Below are 11,910 nucleotides of genomic sequence, written 5' to 3' on the forward strand. Positions count from 1 at the left end.
GAGCTATGTGATTCACCCTAGGTAACTCATGTAGAGATGGAAGTGATTAGAAAGTCATTTGTCAATGATTCACTGTTCTTATATGTTATATTATGCTATTATGGTACATTAGTCACTTAAATTACAGATTAATCAGATCTACATTCATTTACAGAAAAATGCAATACTTACTGATCCCTTTGAAACACAGCTGTGATAATAGTGCAATGCTCAGCACTTCTATCAACCTCTGGCTGAGAAGGAGGGATCCTTCCTAAAACATTCACATATACCTGATCAGGAGGAATGGAGAGATAAGAGAATATCACTTTTGTTTTCTCTTTCTTTAATCCTCAGAAGCTGAGAGCTATGTCCTGATAAAGAGGACATTACCTTTGTCTCTCTGGGGTCCCCTCAAACAGGTGCCATTCTACCCTCTGGCAAAACAGATCCCTGCAGGTCCTCTCCACCAAAGTTGGGAGATTTAGTTATGATAAACATATTTTACACTATCTGAGAAAAATTATATTTCTAGGACAAAGGACACCAGGGTGACTGATCTCAGCTGCTCTTAGCTGGGAGGGTCTGAGCCAGGTGGAGGCTTCTGAATAAAACTCTAAATTGTATCTGATGAGAGAGCGCAGTTCACAGAAGGCAATAAAGTTGCACGTTACAGGATTGCTGGGTTTCTCCTTACCTGTCCTGCAGCGATGCCTCCTCTCCTCCACTGTGGATCAGGCAGGGACACCTCCTGTGTTTTAAATGTTTATCAAAGGAACCTGGAGAGAAAACTGTGCTCTGTCCATTTGGGAAATTAAAAAGTCTTCTGAACAATTAAAGTAAGTTTTTTGCTTTGTGTTTGGGATGCCAGGAAAGTTTAGAAGTCATTGATCCATGGGGGGAGTAAGTTTTTGGGTCCTTCTTTCTGTTCCATTCCAGCTGAGGTAGGGGACTCTCCTCTTAGTTATGGAAGATAAATAACATAAGAAATTGCCATGCTGGGTCATCCCAAAGATCCATCAAGTCCAGCATCCTGTTTCCAACAGAGGCCAAACCAGGCCACAAGAACCTGGCAAGTTTCCAAACACTAATAAGATCCCATGCTACTGATGCAATTAATAGCAGTGGCTATTCCCTAAGTAAACTTGATTAATAGCGGTTAATGGACTTCTCCTCCAAGAACTTATCCAAACCTTTTTTGAACCCAGCTACACTAACTGCACTAACCACCTCCTCTGGCAACAAATTCCAGAGCTTTATTGTGCGTTGAGTGAAAAAGAATTTTATCCGATTAGTCTTAAATGTGCTACTTGCTAACTTCAAAAATGCCCCCTAGTCCTTCTATTATCTGAAAGTGTAAATAACGATTCACATCTACTCGTTCAAGACCTCTCATGATCTTAAAGACCTCTATCATATCCCCCCTCAACCGTCTCTTCTCCAAGCTGAAAAGTCCTAACCTCTTTAGTCTTTTTTCATAGGGAAGCTGTTCCATCCCCTTTATCCTTTTGGTCGCCCTTCTCTGTACCTTCTCCATCACAACTATATCTTTTTTGAGAGTCTGAAACTAAGCTATTTATTTACTTATCTAAATTACTTCTAAACCGCCACCCACCAAGATCTTGCAGAGGTTTACAATATAAAATCATCCACACAATGTACAAAATACAAATCACTGTTTTTCTGGTTTTAATTCCATTCATACTCAATGCAAAAGTATTCCTTTTTTCCTGGGATCTCTTACTAGCACTCACTTCTGCATTCATGCTGGAAGAACCAAGGGGTGAATTTTCAATCATACGCGGGGGCGTACATGTGCCCGCGCTACCTGACGCTCACAGATGTACTCCCCATTTTATAACATGCACGCGTAGGTGCCCGCATGTTATAAAATCAGGCTTCGGCCCGCACAAGGGGGTGCACAATTGTGCACCCTGAGTGTGCTGATGCTCGTGGGCTTCCCCCGTTCCCTACCCCCTAACCCGGCCTTCCCACCCCTTCCCCTAGCCTTTCCGACCCTAACCCTAACCTAACCCCTCCCAAAATTATTATTTCTCCTTTTGCACCTGCCTGGAGGACCAGCACATGTAACCCCCCCCCCCCCACACGCATGTAAATCCTCTGGATTTACACGCGTAAGGCTTTTAAAATCCTGCCCCAAGTCTTTAAATATTTTTAAATGTAGTTTTCTCACACTGTCTTCTTAATTGTTCTGGCAAGTTGTTCCAGGTACCTAAATGTGCTTTCTTAACAGACGGAATTTCCACTAAAACCTTATTTTGGGTATTGATCAATGGTCAGCATTTGGCACTCATGAGTTCATTTTAACCCCTTCCTTATTTACCAAGACCCATCCCTACCTGTTTCTCTCTCTCTCTCTCTCACTCATATCATATCCCATTTGGAAACAGCACTTCTGAGTGCCGTCTCTGAGATCTCCTCTCACCCCTTCTCTCTGTAGCTGCTGAGGTTGTTGTCACGTTACCTTTCCAGCTCTGTACCATGTCCCTCATGAATCTTGCCCACCATTTATAATCCTTTTTCTACCTTTCATCTTTTCAGGAAAGGGTCTTGTCCTCTGTCTCTCTTTGTTACTTGTTTAACTTGTTCAGTACAGGTTAACTGTAGTATTCTCTGCTCTGCTCACTGATGCCTCCTTAAAAATTGCTTCATTTGACATATGTGGTGCCATCCTGGTGCCCATGATCTATAGACAGCTCTCATTTTTGAAGCTGAAGTAATTGCGTGTCAGGATGAATTTAGTGCATTTTGTAACAGTTTCTGGCATGCACTGGTGGTCCAAGGTGGCTGTCCTTAGATCTTTGTCACTTGCAGTTTCACCGTCTGCATGAGGAAGGTTGCAGTTTAGGGATTGTGCATCCATTATGAGCAGGAGAGAGTCCAACAGTACCTGCTCTATGTCCTTTATCCTATTCTGAAAGTCTGTGCTGTCTTCTAGGAAGCTGTTTGAGGTTTTTTTATTCTCACTGAATATGATGTGGCTGACCATGGTTCCCTAAGAAGTGACTACTCATTGCATCTCCCAAAGCTACCACAGGAGCCACAGATAGGACTGTGTCTTATATCTGGAACATTTAAGTTTCAAGCATCATCTGTGCTTAGCAGTGCCCAGAAATATCGTTATGACTCAATAACATCCCTATAGTACACAGAAATCTTCTTTAATATCATTGTTTATTTTATTTAGAACACACTTTTCAAACAAAAGGAGTTCAAAGTGATGTTGCAGCACATAAATCAGTAATCGGATTCAGTTACAATTAAAGAGTCAATGTTCAGATACAATATCTGCAGAGTCTTTCCGCTTTCGCACAGCGGTGCTCCAGAAGGGCATTTTGGCATTATCGGAGATCCCCCCCGAATTTAAAAGGCCCGAAGCATGGGAAATACAAAAATTCCTGTGGCAGGCTGAAAATGAAGCCCAAACCAAAAGGTCCGGGCTTCGCACATCTCTAGTATGCAGTATGTGTGTACTGAGGACAAATGTAAGGAGCTTTATTAATGACTTTGAATAAATCATTCAAAACAGAGAGAGCACCAAATACACAAAAGGATTAGAGTTACAGATTTACACAATCTGCTTACACAGAAAGGCGACTGGTCCTTCATAGAGCTTCTTTCAGTTATCTGATGGCCCCTCCTGATTTGATAATCCAGAAGGAGGTGTAAAGCAATGAATGTCTTAAACCAATTCCACACCACAGTGACAAAACCTTCCTTTCTGACCGCAAACACAGTGATCAGCGGAAATCCCAGGATCAGCTCTTCCTCCAAATTCTAGCCACCTATTCATGGAGGGTGGTGGATGCATGGAACAGCCTCACAATGAAGGCGGCAGAGATAAGGGCAGTATCAGAATTGAATAAAGCATTGGATAAACATTCAGGATATCTGAGGGGAGGAAGGGATTGTAGATTTGAGCAGAAAGTGTGGCTGGGTGGACTGGAAGAGCCGTATAGTCTATCTGCCTTCATTTTCTATGTTTCTTTGAAAGTCTGATCTCTGCTTCACTTGTACTGATCAGTGTTCAACATCTGGGATCATAAGTTCATTTCATCAGGTCTACATTGTCAAGCTCCCCTCTGCATTAGTTCCCTCTTTCTTGACTGCAATTTCTTCCTCAAAACCCAAGTGCATTCTCAAACATTTCCTACCATCCTTTTCCCAACATTGTAAACACATCCTTCATGGATTTTATATGTCATTATCACACCCTATTTTTATTTTCAGCTCCTTGGGGAAGGGTCCTGCATATTCTGTACCACTTTATTATTTGTTTATCTGCTGTATTCTCCCAATTTGAAGAATGTCAGCTCTTTAAAAACTATAAAGAGGAAAGCCAGCATCAAAATTCCCCAGCAATGTGATAGAGGATGGATTTAACTGTCAAAGATCCAAAAAAATCAAAGTTAGTATAAAAAGTTCCTGTATAGGAAAGAGAATTCCAGGTGATATGATGGGATCTTTCATTCATTTATTATTAATGCACTATTTGAGGGGGTTCACAGGATAACCTCCCAAGCATTGACAGGGCACCGAGTCTCCATTCTGTCAAAAATCATGTTATTGAACTGTTTTCTCTTTCCTTCTCAGCCATTGGGAACATCTAGTTCATCAGTTCATCAAGAAGCCATGTTGAAAAAATACTCAGATAAATACATCATTACAGTAAAACTACAAATTAAGGAAATATATGTTTAAGATGGTGTCAGAAGTGGGCCTCTGGATAAATGTGGGAATGTTCCTCACATAGTTTCCTCTGTTGAAACTTGTACAGCTGTGGCACAGCTGTAAAAGTCCAAAGAATGTCTAATCCTTGTGTGGCAGGGCCTGGCCAGTTCTGTTTTTACTGGACAGAAAGACATTGATGGATAGAACATACAGGTATATAAAAAATGAATTGCACCATATGGGACACTAAGCAAGCCTGTAGGAAATGTGCCTTGAGGGAATATAAAAATATAAACTGGTTTTAACAGATAACAGTGAAACTAAAGATCAAAGCAACTAAAGATTAAAGAGGATGGAGGGGGGGATGGAACAGAGGCAGTGAGAAATATACCAGTTAGCCAGTGACCACAGATAGTATATAAGATGGGAGGATTCATACAGAAACCTGTAGAACTGGTTCAAGGCATCAAGTCTTTTGTTGAGCCTAGTGTCCAGTCTACCCAGGAAGAAAGGGACAGCTTTGCTTATTACTCTGTCTGGTAAATAAATTTAATTCCATTTGTAAACATTTTTAAATTTTGCATCTATGTGGTTTATTTCTTCCTGTTATAAAGACTCGGGTAAGTAAACAAACTGAAAAGAAACTTAGACAAACCTGAGATAAATTCCCCAAGGTTGGGCCCTGATATATATGCTGAGGTTGTGAGTAAACAGAAGAGGGCTAAACACCATTTGCTCCAATTTACTTCAGGATTTAAGCTTAGCAGTCTTACTTTTCAGATGCTGGCCCTTTAAGGATTTTGAGTGTTTTCTATCTGTCTCAGCCATGAATCAGGTTGTGCCGTAAACACAATCAATAAATCCTCTGGTAATCCCTTCTGCTCCTATCTTGTCTCATTCTGAAGACAGACCATTGCGAAATTTGCTCAGATTAGAGCAATGGGGATGCCCTTTCCTAGTGTCCTGCTACAGTGTGAATGCAAGAAAGCCTGGGAGAGGCAAAGGAGATCTCCAAGGGAGGGATAGGGATTGAGCTGTTGATGTGAATTTGCAGACAAGATAGGCCATATGGTCTTTTTGTGCCATCACGTTTCTATATTTCTAAGACTCCAGCTCTCCTCATGACTGATTGCCTCCCCTCCTAAACCAACATAGAATAAGCTTTGGATTTCAGATTTCTGTACAGTTAATGATTCTTAAGGATGTGACAATGGCCTTTACCTCACAGACATGAGGTAGCAATGCAGTAATAAAGTTAATTTGGATTGGGTTGGGAGGTCTTAGAATTCCCTCCCACAATGTGATAGATGATAAAGAAATTCTTCCCTCATGGCTGGCAGTGAGCGGGATGGGGTGAATTGGGAGAAATTGGACTGATCCCAGAAAATAAGATGTAATCCTCCATATGGGTCCCAGTTCTCATTCGCCAGGGTCTTGTAGATTCTGATCATGAAGGACAGATCCCTCTCTGATCTGAAGAGTTTGTATATTTCTTTTGAAGGCAAGCTCTCTAATGGAATTCCTGAATGAGCATAGGAGGGAGCTCTTTTCTATGTTAAAGGGAAGATCATTTTGAGCACTATGTCTCCATGCATCCCTACCATAAGCAAGAGCATCCTCCATCTGATAACATCCTCAGATGTATATCTCATATACCACCATTAGCTATTTCCCTATGACTTTGCTCAATGCATTTTGTAACTCTTTGTTCCTCAGACTGTAAATAATGGGGTTCAGCATGGGGGAGACAGTAGTATACAATACAGACAGAATTTTACCCTGCTCCTGGGAGTATGTTGAGTTGGGTCTGAGATACACACAGTAAATGGACAGATAGAACACAAAGACGATGGTGAGGTGAGAGGAGCAGGTGGAAAAGGATTTGCGTTTCCCTGCTGCAGAGCGGATCCTCAGGATGGCTGAGATGATGTACGTGTAAGATGTAATAATCACAAGAAAGGAAGGGCATGACAACAATGCAGCTTCAACAAATAATACAACTTCAGTGCTAGCCGTGTCAGTGCAGGAAAGCTTTAACAGGGGCATGAGGTCACAGAAGAAATGATTGACCACATTAGAGGCACAGAATAAAAGACGGGTGATAGAAGCCATGAGTGCCCCAGAACACAGAAAGCTGGTGATCCAACAAGTGGCCACCAGGAAGTTGCAGAACCTTTTACTCATGATAAGTGCATAGTTTAAGGGATGGCAGACTGCCACATAGCGGTCATAAGCCATGGCAGTAAGCAGGAAGGCCTCAGTACTACCAGAGCTAATGAAGAAATACAACTGCAGTAGGCATCCAACATAGGAAATGGTCTTATCCCCTGAAAGGAGGACCCCAAGAAGTTTTGGGACAATGACTGAGGTATAGATGATGTCTGTGAATGAGAGATTACTGAGGAAGAAGTACATGGGGGTGTGCAGGTGGGGGTCAGCACAGGTCACTGTGATAATAACAAGGTTTCCCATCAGGGTGATCAGGTAGATGAGCAGGAAGACCAGGAAGAGGGGAACCTGCAGCTGGGGATTATCAGAAAGCCCCAGAATAATAAATTCTGTCACCATCGTCATATTTTCCATCTCTGCTGAATCCTTCACTCTTGTTGTAAGAGATATATGAAGTAATTAGATATGGTGTACATGTTAAGTGCAGATGCCACTGAGTCTTGCAGATACTGCAATGTATGGCCAGCAGTGAAAGTCATTGATTTGCATTCATCAGATCTCACATTAAACTCAATGCCGGTGTGTTGTTCATTCATTGTGTTGGGTGGAGATTGGTCAGATGAAGAATTCTGTTATCTAAAGTCTCATCCTGTTCTGTGCCTGTGAAGATCCAGATATGAAAATTAATGAAAGAAAAAATATTCAGACATTTGGATGGAGATGGATCCTTACCTAAGTGTAGGAGTAATTTAGGATTTCAGAATTCAGACACTTCTAAGATCCTTTCCTTAATAAAGGTAACACAAGGGCAGCTGAATGTTCATCCATTTCACTTAATCTACTTAACAATAAAGGGATTGATAAAAGCTTTAGCAGGCATGAACCTGCTAATTAAACTGAAATTCCCCACGCAAGAAGGGACCTATATAGTCTGGAAAATGTGCACATTACAAAAAAAAATCATCTGTACCCAACTCCCCTACTGGGAATCTTTACTGCTGGCTTTATTATCTCTCAGACTAACTCATTGGCCAGTTTATCCATTTTAAAGTTAATGTCAAGCATTACAGCCAGAGAAATAAATTTAGAAAATCATTGGGTTGATTTGCCATAAAATAAAGTAATTAAAATTTCTTAGAGGATCTGTACTGAAAACCTGGAGGAAGCTAATAATACCCAAAGTTTTATCTTTTTCCAATAATTTGTCATGACCCATATCACATTTATTTATTTTATTTTTATTTATTTAACAGTTTTATATACCGAGGTTCAGGTAACAGAGTTACTAATCACTTCGGTTTACATTTCAACAAATTACATTGACAGTAAAAAGTATAATGTCTTACAATGAACAGGGTGAATGAAACTTGGATAGTATCTTACAATGAATGGGGAGAATACAATTTATATACAAAGAACTTGGAGGAACAATGTGTATAATCGCTAGGACTGACTTGGCGGGGCCTAAAGTCAACTGTCATGACGTTCACTGGGAGAGTGAGCTACTACGGATGGTTTATTAGTGCTGGAAGAAACTTGTAGATATGTTAAGGACAGGGTATACCCTTGGGATCACATTAAGGAAGAATTTAGAATATCTGAATCTGATCAGGAGGGTTTTATTCTTGCCCAGCATTTTCTGTATCTGAAATGTGAGAGACAGATAAATATCATGGAAGCCAATAAGGTCCCAAGAACGAGTATGGACTGAAATGCGATACTGAGTCAGACCAATGGTCTATCTAGCCCAGCATCTTGTCTCCGACAGTGACCAATCTAGGGTCATCTGGAAGAACCCGGAAGATCCTTCTGAAAGAATCTCTTCCTATTTCTCACTCCCAGAAATAAGTAATAAACCTCACCTTTTCCTGACTAATTATTCTTACTGGTCTATCCTCCAGAAACTTCAAGAAACCTTTATTTTATAAGACAGTTTTACTATTAACCTACACCACATCCTCCAGCAACAAATTCAAAAGCCACATTTTTATTGTTCCTTGTACTTTATGGGGCGGATTTTCAGAGCCCTGCTCGCCTAAATCCGCCCAAAACCAGGCGGATTTAGGCGAGCAGGGCCCTGCGCGCCGTTGAGCCTATTTTACATAGGCCTACCGGCGCGCGCAGAGCCCCGGGACTCACGTAAGTCCCGGGGTTCTCCGAGGGGGCGTGTCGGGGGCGTGTCGGGGGGCGGGCCCGGTCTTTGCGGCGTTTCGGGGGCGTGTTGGCACCGTTTTGGGGGCGGGTACGGGGGCGTGGCTATGGCCCGGGGCAGTCCGGGGGCGTGGCCGCGCCCTCCGTACCCGCCCCCAGGTCACGGCCCGGCGCACAGGAGGCCCGCTCGCGCGCGGGGATTTACTTCTCCCTCCGGGAGGCGTAAATCCCCGGACAAAGGTAAGGGGGGGGTGTAGACAGGGCTGGGCGGGTGGGTTAGGTAGAGGAAGGGAGGGGAAGGTGAGGGGAAGGCGTTGGAGGGAACGGGGGTAGGCTGCGCGGCTCGGCGCGCACCGGCTATACAAAATTGATAGCCTTGCGCGCGCCGATCCAGGTTTTTAGCAGATACGCGCGGCTCCGCGCGTATCTACTAAAATCCAGCGTACTTTTGTTTGCGCCTGGAGCGCAAACAAAAGTAGGCCTATTCGCGGAGTCTGAAAATCCGCCCCAATGTGTTTAACTACAATTTCTCACCACTCCTCTCTCTCCTACATTCAGTAAACTTCAGTCTCTAAAGCGCTCCTGCAAATGAATCTTATTGTGAGGTACAAATATAGAAATTCTTTTTCACTGCTGGCTGCTCCATTGATTGAATTCTTCCTAAAGCAAATCCCAGTGGTCAGTCTGTTAAAAGCCTGTAACTCGGGTTCCTACTTGTGCCGTTCTTTAATGGAGCATCAGGTTTTGTACGAGAGTTTAATTTCCTTCTGCTGCTGGAAGAAAAATACTCACAAAAAATATTGTGCCAGCAAAAAGCTTGTGCAAAAGTCATGGTGTGAATTTCACCCAAAAGTGCTCAATTCAAGAATCAGGAAAAAAAAATCTCCAGGAGCTTTTAACATGAATTTCTGTTTAAAGCATTCAGATATTTAATTAATTTCTGGCCTTTAGTTTTGTTTTCCTTTCAGAAGTTGCATAAAAACGTTTCCTTGAGCAACAGATGCAACCGATTCAAATCTGCACAAAGGAAAGTGACTGCTGGCAATCTGCACTTTTATCACTGGATGTTAGTGCAGAGCTTAAATCTCTCCCTAATTATTGCTTCACGTGTCAAGGATGAGCGAGTGGGTTACAGATTGGACATCTCCTCGACTCGGGAGCCCTGTGCTGTTAGCTGGGAGATCAATACTTGAGCATTAATGTGAAAGTGATCTGTCACTTTGCTAGGGAGTCATGATGAGCCTCTCAGAAGGGAGAGTGAGGGGATGAGAGAGGGACTGGGCAAAGAAGGAAAAGCAAAGAGGAGGTGGGAAAGCAGAAGAAGAGAGATGAGGTGAGCGAAGAGAGAGAGAAGGATAAGACAAAGCAGAAGAATACCTTTACTTCACCTATTACCATTTGGTAATCGTTTTCCTTCTTTTACTACTCTTCCTACTCTATTATTTTAATTATTATATAAGCTACTTTGGCAACACATGGAAAATCGTCTTGCCAATAAAGTGATCTGAGACTTCTCCTTAATATTACCTTAAACCCCCACAGTCACTCGGGGCACTCTCCAGCGTCTTAATCCTTTCCTCTTCCCTTCCTCTGAACTTCCCCTACCAGTGAATCTGCAGACTCCAGCAGGGCTTCCGTAGCTCTCAGGACATAGCGGTGGAGCTGGGAGCAGCCTCCAAGGGTCTCCTTCCGCCTGTATTCTATTCTCCCTCCTCTCTCCTTCTGCCCTCCCTCCCTTGTTCCACTTCCCTTTCCTTATCTCTGCTCTCTCCCCTCTATGCATCTCATTTTTCTTCTTGCCATCCACTGTCTCCCAACCTCTTATACTTCCCTTTCATTCTTCTCCTCTCTCTGATCTACTCTCTAATCTCCTGTTCTCTCATCTTTCATTTTCCCATCCCTCTGTTCCTCACCTCTTCTGAATAAAACTGTGAATTGTATCTGATGAGAGTGCACAGCTCACAGAAGATATTAAAATCTCACGTTACAGGATTGCTGGGTTTTCTTCTTACATGTCCTGCAGCACTGCCTCCTCTCCTCCACTGTGGATCAGATGGGGGGAGCCACCATAAGCATTGTAAAGGCTTTAAAAATAGAATATGGATAAAAAATTTACTCTATCCATTTGGGAAATTAAAAACTCTCCCAGACAATTAAAGGAAAGTCTGTTGTTTATTGCCTTAGCTGCCTGCAAAGTTTCAAAGTGATTGATCCAGAGGGGGAATAACGTTTGGGTCTCTGATTCTGCTCTGCTCCAGCTCTGGTTGGGGAATATCCATTGAGATAGAGAAGGTATGAGAGAGTCTGATTTGGGCTTCACTTGCACTGATCAATGGTCAGGATTTGGGAATCATAAGATTTGTTATACCCCTGTCCCACTTAACAAGTCTCTTCCCCACCTCTCTCTATTTCTCTCATGTCTAGAAATCCACCTCAAAACCAACACTTCTGAGATGCCTTATCTAAGATCTCCTCTCCTCCTCTTCCCCCTCAGACTGCAGCAGCCATCAGATCCCCTGCCCTGCTCTATACCACATTATCATGCAGCCTGCTCATGCTTACTCAGTTAGTTATAAGCATGTTCAATAATCACTACTTTCCTGAATCATTTTCTGTCATTATCAAACCTTTCTTCTTCTAGATCTTCAGCTCCTAATGGAAGGTTCCTGCCATACTCTGTACCAACTGATTATTTGTATATTTATTCAGTTTACCTGCTGTAATCTCTGCTCTGCACACTGATGGATTTTTATAAATGGTAAAGAGTAAAGCAGGAATCAAAGTTTCCCGCCAATGTGGGATAGACTATGATTAGATGTAGAAGGCCCAAGAAACATGTTGGTATTTTTTTTAAAATCCCCTATAGGAGGGATCTATGATGTGATGGGGATTATCATTGATTACTTATCAGTGCATGAT

At 42.4% G+C, this 11,910-nt stretch overlaps 1 protein-coding gene across 1 annotated transcript; it reads right to left on the reverse strand.

The window, feature by feature from the left end:
- Positions 1–6,336: 6,336 nt before the first annotated feature.
- On the reverse strand, positions 6,337–7,254 carry LOC115077598 (olfactory receptor 1L4-like). The gene has a single exon (XM_029579894.1). The coding sequence runs from the start codon at positions 7,252–7,254 to the stop codon at positions 6,337–6,339; it is 918 nt and encodes a 305-aa protein (XP_029435754.1).
- Positions 7,255–11,910: the final 4,656 nt, after the last annotated feature.

The sequence above is a fragment of the Rhinatrema bivittatum genome, chromosome 16 (genome assembly GCF_901001135.1).
Source record: "Rhinatrema bivittatum chromosome 16, aRhiBiv1.1, whole genome shotgun sequence".
NCBI classification, from domain to species: domain Eukaryota; kingdom Metazoa; phylum Chordata; class Amphibia; order Gymnophiona; family Rhinatrematidae; genus Rhinatrema; species Rhinatrema bivittatum.

What these genes read in the sequence shown, in the direction of transcription:
- LOC115077598 (XM_029579894.1), bottom strand. Translation starts at nt 7,254, where the DNA reads ATGGAAAATATGACGATGGTGACAGAATTTATTATTCTGGGGCTTTCT.